Source organism: Lissotriton helveticus, chromosome 10 (assembly GCF_964261635.1).
Source record: "Lissotriton helveticus chromosome 10, aLisHel1.1, whole genome shotgun sequence".
In the NCBI taxonomy this organism is placed as follows: Eukaryota; Metazoa; Chordata; class Amphibia; order Caudata; family Salamandridae; genus Lissotriton; species Lissotriton helveticus.
Genome location: NC_136071.1, coordinates 715,126,646 through 715,145,758, shown reverse-complemented (window position 1 = coordinate 715,145,758; position 19,113 = coordinate 715,126,646). Strand labels below are relative to the sequence as shown.

Genomic DNA, 19,113 nt, shown 5'->3' with positions numbered 1-19,113 from the left:
GGTTTGAGGTAAACCCCTGCAACACAGCACACTGTTGATAAAGATTCCAAACATTACCTGTTTATTAGGCCTTTTACACTTTTCTTCAGTCTTTCCAGTTCTTCCCTCTTCTTGGCATCCAGTGTGTTTGAAGAAGGCCTCATGTGTGGAGGAACGTACTTCTTAACATTCTCCTCATTCTTTTAACAACAAGAAGTAAAAATTAGCTTTCTAAACAAAAGGCATTAAAAATGCATGCAATTAATTTAAAAGACACTAATTTCAAATGCAATCAATGTAGGGGAAATACCACTCATACCCTGAAACGAGATCTTTATGAAGGCTATCGTTAAGATGGATTTTCACGTAATACATGAACGTAGTGATGAAATTAGCTTGGGAGGTGCTTAGGAGACTTTTGACTTGGAAGCACTTGAGACAACGGGGATGCAAATGAACATGCAGCAATTAGATAAGGTTTAGAAAGAGGGCAAAAATTTGCAAAGCAGATGGAGTTGGTCTATAAATGTATGATGAAATAGTGTAATTGTGAAGGAACTTCAGATAGACGACAATGAGAGACCAGGTGCTAGAAAGAGGACGACAAATGCACAGGAGTAGTGGAAAATGTTAATATTGTACATCACATTTCACAATATTGCATTCTAATCAAACATGAGAAAACATTTTTTTTTTAAAACGAATAACAGTTTAAAAAGGTATTGTAAAACCTAATTTCAGACATCACAAATTAAACCAGTATAGTAGCTCAACAGTTGACACCAACTGTTAAACATCTATGGATTTTTATTATCTCCAATCAAATTAAGCACAGTAATAGGTTTATCACTAACACAAATTTTACTTCCTCAAATAAATATCTAGTTACATGAGTCATGTGATAGCAATATAAATTAGGTCCAAATAGGATCCTATTGTCTAACATGCTCTCTTCTCACAGTTCTAGAGCTAGCAAGAGACAATGTATTTTTCCATTTCTACAGCAAAGTTTTTAAGCACAGAATTAGCACAGTGCCATCATGCCGAGCTGAAAAATAGCTAAAGCCAATTACCGCTCCAGGCACAGTTTTATAGCTTTGGACTGGTAAAAAACCATGAAAATGAACCTGGAATAAATGAAAGCAACCCCTGACAAGTGTTTCGCTGTCATTGCAGCTCTTCAGAGAGGTTTATCTTTGTCCAAACACAAGGAAGCACCCAGCATAAGTCAAAACAATACATTTCAAGCTTAGAGTGTCATGTACATTATGCAAAAAAAAGGAAGTCTTTGGCCCTTTCTAGCACAAGGTGGATGGTACTGTGCTAATCCTATACTTAAAAACTTTGCTCGAAAATCAGACATTAGAAGTGAGCAGATTCAGAGTATTGCTGGTGTTGTAGGGTGCTCTGTATAGGACTTGCTCTCCAACTAAACTTTGGAACTACCCAAAGTTCTCCATTTACTTTTTTGCATAATTTATGGGGCACTCAGCCTAAAAGGGTATAGCTTTGAGATACATATATATAATGTATACGCACACAGCAATAACATTTCAAAACTGAGGGGAGAAGACAAGATATTTAACCATACGTTGTATTAATGTTAGCAAAATGTATTACCGAATAATAGGTCAACATTTTAATAAGATAATCAAACATTTCAAACATTCAATATTTGACTATATAAAAAGTTTTTCAAAATTACGATTTTACAACAAATAGAAAACTATGACTGCCACAAAAAAAAGATCTAAATTATCAAGATTACTGCTTGAATTTTTACTACTAAATACATTTTGTTTGGGAAAATAAACTCCCACTAGTGGGTAACTATGGAAGAGGAAAAGTAGAGCCAGGCAATTTTCTCAGTTTACCCAGACTGGCATTTATGGTTTGTATAACGTAACCAAAAGAAAGGCTGCTGAGATTTGGTAGTCTGAATTGTTTCAGATATCAGTATTTAAGTTATTTAATTTACATAAATATAATTCATATAAAATATTTAATATGTCTCAACACCTTGACAAAAAAGAGACATTGGAAACAATCTATTTAGCATTAAAAAGTTATATTCAAAATACATAAAGGTGGCTACACAGGGGGGAAAAAGCTCACAAAACGTCTCAGAGCTTTGAAGTGTGCAATCATCTGAAAGCCATGTGCTGAAGGAGAGTAACTTAAGGGAAATGGATGGCAACACCTAAGGTGGACCTGGGGGTAGATTGGTTAAATCATGGAATGTCTGTCAGGAAAAACAGATTGTTATGACAGGGAAACTGAGAACAAGCATTTACAATGCAATGGTTTTGCCTTTGTTAAAGTTAGAGCTATTGGCATTGCTCTTGACATTATTTTTATTTATGTTTTTTTTAACATAAATAGATGGCATTGTTATTTACAATGCCAATAGCTTAATCTCTCGCAAATGCCACACACAAACACTCACAGAGAGCCCCCCACACACACACACAGAGCCCCTCCCCACACACCCACACAGAGCCCCCCACACACACAGCCACACAGAGCCCCCCTACCCACACCCACACAGAGCCCCCCACACAGAGCCCCCCCACACACTGCGAGCCCCACACACTGCGAGCCCCCCACACACACTGCGAGCCCCACACACACACTGCGAGCCCCACACTGCATGTTTTACCAGCTGTAAATTCTGCCAATCTCTGCGTATTAAGTGAATGGCCACCGGTACATGATCAATGCTCTTCTTCCCTGCCCCATGATGTTTGTTGGATGGCAACAGCTGAAACAGGGAAAATAGCATCGACTCTGGATCTGCACACACAAAAAGTGAGTCTGTGTGTGTGCATGGGCACATGGTTTGTGTATCTAGCAGGGGGAGGGCATGATCTGCGGATACAGCCTGGGAAGAATATTAGCTGTGGCAGTACGGGTAGAGCAAGTCAATTGTGCTTGGGGGAGCACAACTGTGGATGTGTACACTAGACCAGGAAGGGGGGTGGCTGTGCACGTGTGTCCAATTCTCCCTGAGACTGTAGAGTTATTTGCTGAGCCAGCATAAACAGGGTAGGGCATAGAGAACAGGGTAGGGCATAAAGAACAGGGACTGTGCATATGCACGCAGCAATAGGAGATTGTGCGCTGTGTGTGTGCACACAGAGTCTGCAGATGCAGAGACTGTGGTTGTGAACACAAACCTGTCAGAGGACATGAACTGCAGATGTTCTCACTGAGCCCGCAGATGGCACTTACATGTGGGTGTATGTGCACACGTAGGCTGGGGAGGCACAGACTGGGTTATGCACTCATCTTTCACAGAACATCCACTTTGAGCGTGCATAAAATCTGCAGTAATTACAAAAATGTGGGGGGAGGGGGGTACATATAAACTCAAGAACATAGATTGTTACTCAGCAGTGTGCGCATCGGAGCTTCCCGGAGTTGGGCTGAGACTGCACACACACTGAGGATGGGGTCAGACTATAGAGCCACAGAGAGTATGGGGAGAGGACGGGCATTGGAAGGCAAAGACTGTTATTAAGTAAATAATTATGAGAGAGTACATGGGCTCTGTATGTAGTTACAGAGATTTGGGTCATTGGGTGGGCTGAGCTGCTCTCTTAAGCGACTAGAGGGTTATGTGAACAGAGCCTTGTCGGGCAGGCGGCACTATGGTTCTGACCTGCCCTGTAAAAAACACGGGATGGACACGTTCGTGGAGAATTGAAGGATCCGGTAATTAGCTTTTTTTGTGGGGGGTGAGGGGGACTGGAAAGATGTCAACCTCTGGGCAGCTGGAGTTCACGGCAGGTGCCTTGGTACGAGTGAAATCTCTTTGCCCCCTGAATATAGTTCTTACCGCAGGCCAACAGAATCTCAACATCGAATAATCCATATATTGGTAAACCAGAGGAGATGATGCAGAGAAATAAAGTCATCTCATTCTGGGAGCCCGAGTATTGTATTGTATGGATTAATGGAATTAATTTGGGGGAACGGAAAGTAACTCCACTAAATATCACTTTAAGGGGGTACTACATAGAAGTATCAAAGAAAGATTCATCTCCCATTATAATCCACACTTGCACAACGCCCCCACGATGCCTTTTATAAAAGACACGTGCTCCCTCTCTCAAAGATGCCCAATAAGCACAGACTATGTTGCCCTTTCGGAAGTTTATTAGTGTTACGACTTTCACAATTTTTTTAATTAATTAACTAAAGGCTGATATCAAACATCCTCAAAATAAGGCAACGAAGAAAGAGGTGGTGCATTATGCTGTAGAAAAGATCAGACATTTCACATATATATAATTACACACAGCAAAGCCTCCAGTAACCCTTATGTCATTTCACACCGGATCCAAGGCAAAGGCAAGGACTGAATCTATATGCTGTTGGGGGGAAAAACCTACTCTATTTTTATTTTCCAATATCACCGTTTTTGGGCTGCTGTTTGCCAGCGGGGACTACAGGTCCCAGACACCTTAGCTGTCCCCAGAGGCGGGTCCAGGATACCGTGCAGCGCTACAGGGCGCCTTCAGTTTTCCCGCGGCGCGGGACGCGGCTGGATATAGCGGAGCTAACACCCTAATAAGTAAACTCCAGCTGGGGTGAGCGCACGTCCGTTAAAATCCATATTTTAATATCCGGTACCCAATCATTTGGTGTTTCCGGTTTGGCCAGTATGCACGTTTGACAAGACTGTATTGCTAGATGAGTTGCACTGTGGGAATGCCTGGAAAGTTCTTTCTGTCGTAATTTAACCAGCAAGCCATTACGTTGTTGGACGTAAGGCCTTGGCCTTTTCTAGCAGTTTTTTTTACTAAGGTTATAGGGTCTTTTTTTATCATTTTCTGTGAAAAAGCCATGTGCAAAAGAAATGGGGCTGGGTATTCTTTAGTTGTTTCCCCTCCCTTTGCCCTTGTTGTTCAACACTCGTGACGTAAGCCCTTTAACCACCACAGTTAATTAACACAGGCTCTCCTCTTTAGGAGCACAAGGTCCATTAATTGCCATGCCTCCTCCTGTGGGGAGCCAGGAGGAGTATTGTAAGACCCCGGTTAACACCAAGAGCGGGAGGGGGGGTGCGGGGGGCGGGAACGGACACACGGAGCGCGGGAGGGGGGTGCGGGGGCGGGAACGGACACACGGGTAGCGGAAGGGAGCCTCACCTAGCACGGAGGGTAAACAAACAAACCTGGACTTCGTCGTCACGGAATGAGGAAAACAAACGCACGGCTTCCTTCTTTTGTGGCCACGCCAATCCTTCTTCTGTGGCGGGAGGAGTATTGTAAGACCCCGGTTAACACCAAGAGCGGGAGGGGGGGTGCGGGGGCGGGAACGGACACACGGAGCACGGGAGGGAGCCTCACCTAGCACGGAGGGTAAACAAACAAACCTGGACTTCGTCGTCACGGAATGACGAAAACAAACACACGGCTTACTTCTTCTGTGGCCACGCCAATCCTTCTTCTGTGGCCACGCCCACGGAAGAAAACACAGGAACGCCTCCCAATCTGGTCCGCATTGACGGACAGACATAAGATAACCACGCCCATGGAAAAAATGTCGGGAACGCCCCCGAATCTGGTCCGGCATTGACGGACAGAGCCCTCTCCCAATGGCTAGCCTCCATTTATGGAGCTAGCCAATGGGAGGAGGGGGCGGATACCCGACCCCACATAGAGATATCGAGATATCATTAGATTTTGCTAGCGCATGCGTACTTCGTACGCATTGCGTAGGCAAAACCTAAAAATCAACCAGAAACCAAAAGCAAGATGCACAAGAAACTTTGGGGACACAAAAATGATAGGGACAAAGGATCATATGTCTCCTGGGTATGAAAATTGAGCTCTTTGTTTTTGAGTGGTGCATAATTTCCTGACTAAAACAATCCTAAAAACTGAGCAACTTACAGCTACTAAGATGGGACCTTCAAGTAAGGGTTACTACTGGACGACTGACAAAACCTTTTGTGAAAATATTATACAAACATGTCAGCACATTAGTGGCTTCTGATAGGGCCAGGCTACCATCAAAAAAGTGTTTGCTCCAACAGATTTTGGAAAGGCATTCTTGATGGTCTTTATGCTAAGGTGTAGGTAGAGATGGCATTGGACCATTAAACAACAAAAGAATTAACACTTATTCAAGACAAGAGGCAGATAAAGATGGACAACAGTATGCAGAACTAGATTCAGGAACAAATTCTTTACTGAAATATTTAACTCACTTTCTTCCTATCTAAAAGTAGGAAGGACAATTGTGCACTCGATCCACAAAGTGAGAAAAAAGAGATCTTTGGATGCATTGGCTTTGCAGAGGGTCAAGATTGGGTAATATGGAAGCCAACATGCAACCGGAATTTCCCCTTCATAATATTCTTACACAGGAAGACAGTAGAAAAAGGGCCAATACAGGGATCAACCCTCCATTTTATGGAGCTTAAATGCATTCTTTTTCTGGTCCAAAATAGGACTTAGGACTGCGACCAGGTGCAAACATTGCAGAATTTAACATTTGGCTTGTGTTCTTTTTACATTTCACTATTATAGGCATCCCTCTGATGGGGAACATCTTTTTGAATGTGACAAGTTAGGCAGTACGTCTATGGAAAACATTTACAGGAAGGTCTGTATTATTTACTCCAGGCAGGAAATTCTTAGAGGTTTTCTGAGAGGAGGGTCAGGTTTGAAAGTTTGAATGCCTCATCTGCTCTGACATCAGCACCCTGGTGCTTCACTAATCTCATAAAGCCAGTGATGACAGTGATCCAGGCAAAACCGGTTCAGATGAACTTCTATTACAATGATATGAACAGAGCGATTTTACCAACACAGTTGACTATCATGATAAATTTCTCCTGTGACCTTGAGTTGCTGAACAATGAAGGAAAGTCAGATAACCAGCCACAGCAGAATGACATTTTTTTTTTTTTTTTTTTTTAACTTTTATTTTGAGATTTTAAGCATACATACATCAAGAAAACCGTAGGTGCAGCAACGTGTACACATTTCAATCATCATCAAGTCAGTTAATATAGAAAAGCAGGCAATCGCAGTGCAAATACTTTCATCATATCACAATCCAGAAAACAGTGGGCGTAGAGAGACAGGCAATTGTATTGCAACTATATGTACCATATTATCACCATGTATCATTTATGTAGTCTCCTATATAACCTGTCAGTAGTCAGTCTATACCTAGGGGGTCCCTCCATCTATTGATTGTTACGTAACACTGCCATGGTCCTGCAGCCGAGCCTCTACAGGGGGAGAAAACAGCTAATGTGCATTGTCTGTACAGCCGTAGCTTGAAGGTTGTGAGTACTTCCACATGTTTTCTAGCATGTCATGAGGGAGCCGCTACCATGTATCTATGTGGCCGTCCCGTCTGCAGTGGCATTATCACCCCCTAGTAAATAGCAATGTAATGGAGCCCAGATATCTGTGGGCACAGCAGAATGAACTTCCTTCAAATTCACACTAGATGTAGAGAAAGTAAAACCCAAAGACAACAACGTGGGACAGGTATCCCTACAAAGTAACTCAGATATTTTGAAAGAAATTTGGAGGACCAGCAGGAGAAAGAATGCCTTAAGGTAGAGGGTCTGACAATCATTTTGCCTGTTTTTTTACAGGCCTTGGTGTACACAAGGCACTGTAGTGAAGGAAGATCATACACGTCCGGAAGGACGGGCTTTCGCACGCACAGCAGTTTACTTTGTCCTTGGATGCCATAAAGAATCTCTGGTGGACTGAATTTCAACGTACTACACTTCTTGCACCACCTCCTCAATCACACAATCTGACACCATGTGATATATTTGCGAGGATTTAACAAGGGTAGTGGGCTGGAACTCTACGTATCTTGGAAACAATAGTGATTAGTCTTTGACCAAAGTTGGCTTCATCACCTAATAGGAGCTGTGGCCCTTGTGTAGGGATCTGTTTGATAACACTCTTGACGCACAGTTTTTCAGCTGGTAAGCAAACACAACAGCCCAAGTCAGAAATGCAATAATCAGGATATCGATTCGGTGGTGAACTATGTATCCTGGACCACATACTCTTCAACATCTTATCATTTCCAGAGAACTGAGATCCAACGACCTCTCCTTTCTAGCTGCTCTGATAATCAGGAGGGCAAGAGGTGGGGGCGTTCATTCGTTTACTGGGTCTCTATACTTTGGAACTCCCTGCCGATCCAACTTAGATAAGACAAAAATGTATTTAGTTTCAGGAAACAGTGGAAAACCTCTCTCTTTATCTAAAGCAGTGCTAGACCTCAAAGGTCCTCACTTGTCACTGTCAGCGCCGGGAAGCCTTTCAAATAATATTGTTTTCCTTCACCTCTTATCCGGAGGCAGAACACCTCAATATAGCAATAAGTGTAGCTCCCAGTCCAGCTGAACCTTTCCTGGAATTCTTCCATAGGATCTCTTTCTTCTGAGAGATTATCAAGGACAGGTGACCCAGCAATTGCAGACAGTTGCCTGCATTTGTTGGCTTCGCAAATTTCAGGGCTAACTGGAACTTCCAGGGATCATCAGAAAATGTGATTTTCATAGAGAATTGTAGACCCATATGAGCATGGTAGGAAGAGGGTATCCCACTGCAGAGGATATAGTACATTTAAGTTCTTTCACAACGGCAGGTGTATAGGTGAATGGAGTTCATTAGATTGGCTATTTCATCAGGCCATGGCACAATTAATGAAGTTCTGGTGGGCATGTAGCCATGTGTGTGTCAACTAAATAACATTAGATTGGCACGTCCTGCAAGTCTAAGCAATGTAGTGTGTGGAACACATACAATATAGTGAATATTTAAAGCCAGGACAATTAATTGGGAGTTCTCTTTTTAGCAGACATGTAAGTTAGCCAAGCTCTTCTCTCTTATCTTGAGCAAGAGTGTGTTGGACTTAGGGATTTAAATGAACAGGTGTTCCTTTTCCCAAAAGGATGCTGGCTGAACCATTTTCAGAAAGATGGAGCCTAATAACATGGTTGTGTTTATCTCCATTTACCAAATAGCCTAGTAACGCATTCTTAGGAGCTTGAAAGTAACTAAAGATCTTCGACAACTCTTGAGGATTCCGTTTTTGAGCTTTCTACGATGACCCTTTGCACATTCGACATCCCACATTCATGGTAGGTTTTTGCTTGAAGAGCATTAGCTTGAAAGTCTTCCCAGTGGCAGCAAAGGTGAGGACATGACCAAAGCATCAGAATGCGTGGACAAGGTTATTGTTTGGATGCATTACTTTCAAGCAATTTGGGATGCACCTTTGTTGATAGCAAGTAAACACTGAACAAGTATAAACGCTCGCCTCCAGTCAGGACAAAGGAAGTTATTTTTCTGGCTGTTTTTACACAAAGACTGGGGCAAGCCCACCTACGTTACAGGAGTACAGACTATAGTATTGTAATTAAAAGTATGGTGGAAGTCTTCTATCACAACAACAAAACCAACCTTAATGTCCTTGCTAACTGTATGCCTTAATTCAAACAATGTGTTTTCAAACGCACTGTCAAGTGTGATTACATACTGCTGCGGGGCGGTGACAGTCTGAAGCAGAACGGTCCTGTTACACTGATAGTGTCTACGCCAAACATCTGGTCGAGTGACTCAAGCGGCCCTGTGGGCGGAGGTGTGGGACCTGCAGGTTGGTGCTTGGTCCTTGGTGTATCGGAGCTACAGAAGTGGCGCACACTGGCCCACTTGCTCGTTGACCGACGAGGCTGGATATCGGTCTGTTGCATTTCCTGGGGCACTGCGAATGGGCGGTTAGACCTGAAGTGACCAGACGGCTCGCAGAGATGCCCAGGACCCTAGCTTTTGGAGGTTTCCTTTTGCCATTGACGGCCAGTGACTCAGCAACGGCGTTACGATGCAACAAAGCCAGACACTGAAAAAGCCTTCTCTAGGTCCTCCAAGGGGTCCAGGAATGTTCAAACTAATAAGTTGGACCGGTATACTATGCCTAAGGGGTCCCCGACGGACACGGGGAGGGCCCAATAGGTGGGAGGAAACGCTTCAGGCCCCTCCACTGAACCAACCCTGACAGATCTCATGGCTGCCATAAATGGGGTCCAGGCGTCCCTGGGCCAAAAAATTGAAGCTTTAGACGACAAATTGGACTCGGTCACAATTGAGGTGAACTTGATACGGGCGGATCTCTCAAAGGCAAGTGAGAAGGTCAAATCACTTGAAATTAAGACTACTAGTCTGATTGATGACGTGGCATTGTTGCAGCAGGAGGTGAGAGACCTGAAGACTTCGAGAACCCTGTGGGAGCGCAAGCTTGACGAATATGAGGGGAGGGCCAGACACAACAACATTCGCATTCTTGGGGTGCCCAAAAAATCAGAAGGCCCAACACCGGACCTGTTTGTCGAGATTATTGTCCTTAATCACCTTAAGCCCAAGGGACTGAGTAACCTCTTCACGGCCGAATGCGCACATAGAGTGCCGGGGGGGACGACCCAGGCCCGGGGCCCCCCCTCGCCCGATGATCGCGAGGGTCCTGAATTTCCGAGACAGAGATGTGATCCTCCAGGCAGCACGAGCGGGATCCCCATTGCGTTATGAAAATGCAACGCTCTCCTTTTTACCGGACTTTACTCAGATGGTGCAGAAACAACGTCAGAGCTTCCTGCCGGTAAAGAAGAAACTCAGGGACAAGGGACTGAAATACGCTATGATGTTCCCGGCCCGCCTGCGGGTGGAACTCAACGGGAAGGCTTGGTTTTTTGATAACCCTGAGGTGGCGTCAGACTGGTTGAACAGTAAGCTCCAGAGTGAACCGGAGGATCGAGATCGTGGTGGAGAAGACGACCAACAGAGACGAGAATAGACAAGGCGGAGGGTTCTACTTATTTGGACTTATTTTGAAATGACTCAGATTCAATTAGCGCTTGGGGGGCGGCAGGGGTTCTTTGGCCCTCCTTCCATTTTCTACCTTTAGTTACCTATAGCTTAGTTTGGGGCGACGGGCACACTGCTAGTTGGGGATGGGCGTTAGCCATATGCAGGGGTGCAGGGAGGGGGGGGGTCGAGAGTGAGGGGATTTTTTGATATTGTGATTGCATTGTGTGCCGTTATAGTTGCAATTCTTTTTCATTTTTTTTTCGCATCCGGTGGCATAGCTATGATTGATCTGATTCCGCACCACGATAATGTCTGCTGTTAAACGGGGATCGGGGATAACTGTGCTCAGTTGGAATGTTAATGGTCTAGGGGATAAAATTAAGAGGAGAATGGTGAACCAGTTGGTTAGGAGGCACACCCCAGATGTGCTGCTACTGCAGGAGACGCACTTGGTTGGTAATCGTTGCATGGCACTACACAGGGGGGGTTACAAATTAGGGCTCATGCCGGCTTCACTACAGGATCTAGAGGGACGGGCATCTTTGTTAAAAACTCCTTTCCCCTGATAATCCAGGCCACATGGGCTGATCATCGAGGCAGATACATTGGCCTATCGGGGCTGTGGGAGGGGAGAACTGTTACTTTTATGTCTATATATGTTCCCCCGGGTCTGCAGTCTGACACTTTCCGGGACCTAGGTGCGATCTTCCTGACACTGCCCTTGGGCCTATTGGTGATGGGTGGTGACTTCAATACGGTGATAGATGGGGAGAGAGATAGACACCCTGTTCGAACCCTGAGGCCTTCCCAGAAGTGGCTCTCAAACTTCCTAGAAACAACAGGACTTATTGATGGATGGATGGAGGTTGAAAAACCCTAACGGCATACACCACACGCATGCATCGGCTGCTCACCACACCCTCTCTAGAATAGATTATGTACTGATACCGGCGGCTCAGGCGGTCGACGGTCCAGGAGGTGCGACACCTGGGACGTGGAATCTCGGACCATTCTCCAATTTGGCTCCGGGTGGAGGTCCGCCACGTGGATGTGGGTAGAATAGCCCCCATTAATGCGTGGCATCTAAGGGACACTGCCACCAAGAAGGAAACAGTCATGTGTCCGGAAAGGTACTTTCATGAGAATACGGGATCTGTCGACTCTGCACAGTCCCTGTGGGAGGCGTACAAGACGGTTATTCAAGGGGAGGTCTTGTCATTAGTAACCGGAACAAGAGGAAAAGTCGGGCCGAAGTGGACTGAGTAGAGGCAGAAGTAACCAGGATGGAGATTGAGGCTTCCAGGGATGCGACACCTGAAGGCATACACCGGTTGAAGCTCCTTCAGGATGAATACAGGGACCTGGATAGGGCCAAGGCACAACATGCGGATACTCAGAGTAGGATATATGAACATGGGGATAAAGCAGGTAAACTGATAGCGTGGCTGGAGAGGAAAGAGTGGGCTTTGAGGTTGGTGCCAGAGTTGCAGAACAGTGACTCGGATAGTATTACTGACCCGCAAATTATAGCGAATGAATTCTCTAAATACTATTGTTCAGTGTATGCGTCTGCGGGGGTCTACTCGGAGGCCGATAGTGCGGATATGATACAGGACATTCCTATGCCCACGCTGTCTGAGGATAATCGTAATTATTTAGACTCCCCTCTTACAAACGATGAAGTGGCACAGGCCAGCAGAGGTGTGCACTCCGGTAAGGCCTCGGGCCCGAACGGAATCCCTATAGAGTTGTATAAACTGAGTGCGAATAGGCTTTCTCCGTTCCTTCGTGTTATGCTTGTAGAGAGTAGAGAGAGGGGTCAGCTCCCCTATGATCAGCGAGTAGCCAATATTGTTGTTATCCACAAAGTGGGAAAGCCCAGGACGCTCTGCTCCTCCTACAGGCCCATTTCGCTATTGAATGCTGAGCCCAAGGTGCTGGCGAAGCTCCTGGCAACCTGGTTAAGGTTATTACCACCCTGCTTCACCCGGACCAGTCGGGCTTTATGCCGCGTTGAAATACGGCCCTTAACCTGCGAAGGCTACATGGTATACTGGGCAGTGTCCCGAAGATACACGAGCCGGGGGTCCTGGTGTCATTGGACGCCACCATGGCCTTTGACAGGATTGAATGGCCCTTTCTGTTCGCAGTTTTGGGAAAGATGGGCATCGGCCCAGAGTTTATTAATTGGGTCCGTCTCTTGTATGCGGATACCTTGGCCAGGATGGTGGTGAACCACCATAGATCGGCTGACTTCCGTTTGGGTAGAGGCACTAGACAGGGGTGCCCCTTGTCCCCACTTCCCTTTGCTGACGGCGTGGGTCCAGTGGGACCGTTCAATCAGATGGCTGCGTTGTACGCCGGAGTGGGAGGACAAAATTTCGCTTTACGCAGACGATATCCTGCTTTACCTCGCCTCTCCCAGAGAATCCCGGATTTGTTTTCTCGATATACTTGCAATATTTGGGAGGTACTCTGGTTTCGCAATTAATTGGTCGAAATCAGTACTTTTTGTTCTTAGCGGAGATCCTCCAGTGGTTCCTAGTTCCTGTCCATTACGAATTGAACCGGTAGGATTCCGTTACCTCAGTGGTTATGTGACGTTAGACCATAAGCTGAGATATGCGAATAACTTGGGCCCTCCGCTGAGAAATGATGTGGAGATGGAAGGCACTGTCACTCTCCCTTTTGGGTAGGGTGGTGCTCTTCAAGATGATGGCTCTTCCTAGTTTCCAGTATGCACTTCAAAGCGCAATGGACCCTGTGCCGTCGTCCTACTTTAAGGAAATTGAGGCCCTTCAACTGCAGCTTATTTGGGAGGGCAAGCCTGGTATCGCCTTCTCTAAACTTGCTCTCCCCTGGTATGATGGGGGGAATCGGTTTGCCGGATTTGCGGAAGTATTATTGGGCCTCCCAGCTGGCAGCGGTTAACCACGCTATCTACGCGTCTCCCGGAGACCCCAGGTAGGCGATGGACTGCGGGCAAGTGCCAGGGGGTGACTTTACGAGGGCGCTGTATTCCAGGGCGGGACGGTTTCCCCTCGCTGGACCAACGGCCCATGTAGAACAGGTATGGCACGCGGCCACTCGGCACCTTAAGTGGGACGGTAAGCTCACCCTTGCGACCCCATTATGGAACTCTGAGAGATTAGACAGCTTGTGGAAAACAAAGGGTTTTGACAAATGGTATCTTATCGGGATCTCGCAGATCAGGGACTTTTGGGGGAAAGACACTGTGCTCGCATTCAGTGCTATCCAGGAGAAGTACCAACCACAAGAGAGTGAACGTTATCGGTATCTCCAGGTTAGGCATGCCCTACTCACACATGTTCCCAGGGGCACGGCGATCCCGGACGCCCCCCCCTTGGAAGATCGAGTGATAGATGGTTACCTCACGGAAAAGACTAAATCGTTGATATATAAAAAACTCATCAATAATATGGGAGACCCACTGGCTACCACTAGGGCTCAATGGGTCGCAGACGGCTTGGAACTGTTTGATGAGGACTGGCGGGAGGCAGCCTCCTGGCTTGGAACTGTTTGATGAGGACTGGCGGGAGGCAGCCTCCTCGCCAAAGGTAGTGGCAATTCAAATGAGACTCAGGCTAGTGCAGTTAAAGATTCTTCACAGGTCGTATATCACGGGGCCCCAACTTGTGCATATGGGCCGGGCGGAGAGCGGGGAGTGTCGGAGGGGATGTGAGGAGATTGGAACCTTCATGCATATCTTGTGGCATTGTGCAGAAATACAGAACTACTGGGTCAAAATTCACGACAAGATGCGGGAGGTGTTGAGGGTGGAGTTACCAATGGAGGCTCGTAGATGTGTCTTAAATGTCTGGGAGCCGACAGACCTGAGTGCGTACGGGAGGCAGTGGCGACCCTTGGTTATATGATTGCAAAGCGTAACATTGCTCAGTTGTGGGACGCTAGCCAACTGCCCAGGGTTAAGAAATGGATAGAAGACCTGGACTGGTGCATGTACAGGGAGAGAATGGTCTACATCGCTAGGGGCTGTCCTGCGAAGTGGGGGGGAAGGTTTGGGGAACCGGGAACAGTTACCGTGGGGATATATGTGTTCCTCCAATTGTCGGGACGAGGCGGCAGCGCACGAGTCCCTGTGATCCCTGAAATGCTATCTTGTGTGTATTATTTTGTGGTTTGGAAAATGGATGTTTGAAAACTGTGGCAGCGGTAAATGTCACCTGATGCCTTTTCTTTTTGCTTTTGTTAATAAAAAGATTTTTTTTTTAAAAACACAAATCATATTGAATATCTTGCTTTCCACTGACTTTAGTACAGATAGCAAACAGAATGTATTCACAGATAAGTACCTAGCCAAGGGCTAAGGTCAATGAGACAGGACCACGGATATGTTGAGAAATTTCTATATGTTCTAGAAGAGTATTTATTGCATGAGATAGTGATTGAAATACTGATAGTCATGTTGCCATAGATGATCTAACAGGCTTTGAAAATAGTCAACCGTTTCCCGTAGGTTTTCATGTAACTTAGTTTAACCAGTTTAAGTGGCATTGGTTAGTTTTGTGCCTGCCGTCATAAAAGCAATTCAAGAGTAATGTATATTGCTTGCCTCCTTGACCGCAAGACTGCCAAGAAAATCTTCTGCAAAACATACAGGAAGTTGAAAACTATGGGAACAATGATCCTGAAGAAAAGCTTTAATTTTTCTATAAAAAAGGTGATGAACCAGAGCGGACGAAAATAAGATTGTAATACGAATGCAAATAATTTGCAACAAATTGAAAGGATTCTTTTGTCCAAAGTTAACCACCAACACCTCAGAGTAAATGCTTAGAATTGTATTCATTCTGGTTAGTTTTTCATAGATACAGCATAAGTGAAATTCAAAGGAAGTAAATATTAACATACATCGTAAAGAAATGCTTCAGAAGACCTCACTTCTGACTGCTGTTTTACAATTACAACATTATAGAAATCGTAAACTTCACAAAATATAAAGAATTCAAATTTGTGTAGCAAACATGTCCCTTAGCTCCTGCAATCACATGCAGCCAAGGCAAACCAAACATCCTCAACTAAACAATCATAGGATAAGTGAATTGTAATGTTTAAATATTTTTCCCAACACACTATCTATAGTATTAACAAGTAATTACTTCTCCTACATTTTCCAGTATCTCAATAAACTAGCACACTCAACGTCAATATGTCTGGCGTTGGCAAGCCTGCTATGTTTTTGTTTATGCATGCAATAGACATTTAGTGTGTGAATGAAATAAAAAGTAAAAAGGTGCCATCTAAAGGTAGTGTACATATGTTTGTCAAAATATAATCTTTCAGATCAACAGGTTTAAAAAAAATATGAGATGAAAGCAGAGATCGGCCCTGGACTATATTTCAGGACTATATTTTAGCTGAGCTCGTCATAAGCGCCGAAGAGGATAAAGTCAATTCATAGGTTTGCTTTATGTATATGTCGTTTACCTACTACAGGCAGGGTCACAGGAATTATGCAGCAGAGGAGGACCAAATTATATGGGAAGTTGACCACATTTTAAGGCAAATAAAGCAAATTATGCGGCGAAATAATAATTGGTTCACTATTCTGACATTAGTATCAGTTTAATACCTCATATACAGAAATCCTGAAAGATGGCCAACCAAAGCACGGCAAAGGGCTTGCTGCTGAGCAGCAACACAAGTGGCAGCGTATTTGGTATCTTTTGATCCATTTGTGCTATAAACTTTTATTTGTTAAGGTCTGCAAATTATGCAGAAAAATGTGAATTATGCGGCTAGAGCAGAAAATCCATGATTATGCGGAAAACGCCACATCCACATAATCACACAACTCCAGTTGCCCCAAATAACTAATTGATTGTCACTATGAGCACAGAACTCATATTTTCTGAAGAGTCGTTTTTGCCTTGAACACTGGACAAAGTTCCTAACCCTGGGAAGTTCATTGTTACAACTCTGACACATTTGAGAGTGATCATGGGAGGAGCAGTATGACGCATTTCCAAATAGCAACGTTTCGCTTTTGGTGGGACTGGGGTGCTGTCCGTGGAAAACATGGGGAAAACAAGCATTTACAATGCAATGGTCTCGGCATTATTAAAGGTAGAGCTATTGGCATTGCTCATGACATTTTCTTTTTTTTTAATCATAAATAAATGGCAGTCATTTACATTGCCAATAGCTTAATCGTTAAATAAATGGCATTGTCATTTACAATGCCAATAGCCTAATCGCTCGCAAATGCATGACCTATTGCATGTACACCCACACAGAGCCACACACACAAAGCCACCCACACAGAGCCACCCTCACACGGAAGTCCGATGTGTCCCTAGTATATTCACCCTCCACCCCTCCCTAGGTGAAATTTCCACCAGTCACTACCCAAATAAAGCACAGGACCACTCACCTTCCATCGGAGGTTGGACTATGGATACACTAACAACCTTCCAAAGGACAGCTACTGACAAAGGATCTGCGATGCTTGTGCATCAGCAAGTAAAACTTTGTTGCAAATACTCCGATACCAGCTAATCCTTTACCACACATACCAAGATAACAAGCTAGCAAAGAACACCATGATGGGATCGCCCTGATTTAGGTTGTGTGCATGCTAAGCAAGGTCCACACACACACACACACACACACACACACACACATTATGGATGTTTTTAGTTGCTGGACAGGGTTATTCAGGTGGAGGTATTCAGGTGGAGGAGGGTCAAAGGAGGAGGAATGGAAGCCAGCGCTAAGACCCACTACTGGTATGGAGTGTAAGTATGTAGTGTGTAATGGAATTTTGCTGGGTTGGTTTGGAATTGTAGCAATAGTAGCATGGTTACCTTTAGATAATTAACATTTAAAAGTAAAGTTTGCAATACTGCTTTTGCTACAATAGTTAATTGTGGATTCGTTAACAATTGATGTGTGTAGTGATGGCTGTTGGTGTGCACTGACGGGTGGTGGTGTGTGCCTGGTAAAAGCGTGCACTGACGGCTGGTGGTGTGTGTGTGTCTGGTGAAAGCGTGCACTGATTGTTGGTGGTGTGTGTGTGCCTGGTGAAAGCGTGCACTGATTGTTGGTGGTGTGTGTGTGCCTGGTGAAAGCATGCAGTGACGGCTGGTGGTGTGTGTGAGCTTGGTGAAAAGCTGATTACCCTGCATACTCACATACTGATTACCCTGCATTCACCCTGCATGCTCACATACTGATTACCCTGCATTCACCCTGCATACTCACACACTGATTACCCTGCATTCACCCTGCATACTCACATACTGATTACCCTGCATTCACCCTGCATACTCGCACTCTGCACTCACTCGCACTCTGCACTCACTCGCACTCTGCACTCACGCGCACACTCTCACGCGCATACACTCACGCGCACACACTCACAACGGCCCCAAAAGCGCTGGGATGCCTGGTTTCACCCTGGGGGGTGCCCAGGAGTGGACACTCACAGGGAAAACCAGGAAGGGTTCCTAAGCGCTATACGGACAGCGCCAGGACACTACCTCAGGGAAGTAGCTGTGCGCTCTATAAATACCGGTACATTTACATTTACTCACGCGCACACACTCACTCTGCACTCACTCTCACTCTGCGCTCACTCTCACTCTGCGCTCACTCGCACTCTGCGCTCACTCGCACTCTGCGCTCACTCGCACTCTGCGCTCACTCTGCACTCACTCTGCACTCACTCACTCTCACTCTGCACTCACTCTGCACTCACTCTGCACTCACTCTGCACTCACTCTGCTCTCACTCTGCTCTCACTCTGCTCTCACTCTGCACTCACTCTCTCTCACTCTCTCTCACTCTGCACTCACTCTCTCTCACTCTCTCTCACTCTCTCACTCTCTCTCACTCTCTCTCACTCTCTCTCACTCTGCACTCACTCTCTCTCACTCTGCACTCACTCTCTCTCACTCTGCACTCACTCTCTCTCACTCTGCACTCACTCTCTCTCACTCTGCACTCACTCTCTCTCACTCTGCACTCACTCTCTCTCACTCTGCACTCACTCTCTCACTCTGCACTCACTCTCTCTCACTCTGCACTCACTCACTCACTCTCACTCTGCACTCACTCACTCTCACTCTGCACTCACTCTGCACTCACACTCACTCTGCACTCACTCTGCACTCACTCTGCACTCACTCACTCACTCTCACTCTGCACTCACTCTGCACGCACTCTCTCTGCACTCTGCACTCTCTCTGCACTCTCTCTGCACTCTCTCTGCACTCTGCACTCTCTCTGCACTCTC

At 45.5% G+C, this 19,113-nt stretch overlaps 1 protein-coding gene across 1 annotated transcript in view; it reads right to left on the bottom strand.

Annotated features, from left to right (window-relative positions):
- Window positions 1-19,113, bottom strand: part of NOM1 (nucleolar protein with MIF4G domain 1) — a 318,017-nt gene that overhangs the window by 179,502 nt on the left and 119,402 nt on the right. Inside the window, exon 2 of the mRNA XM_078663262.1 lies at window positions 58-179. Within this exon, the coding sequence (XP_078519388.1) occupies window positions 58-179 (122 nt within the window). The remainder of the gene's footprint in view (window positions 1-57; window positions 180-19,113) is intronic.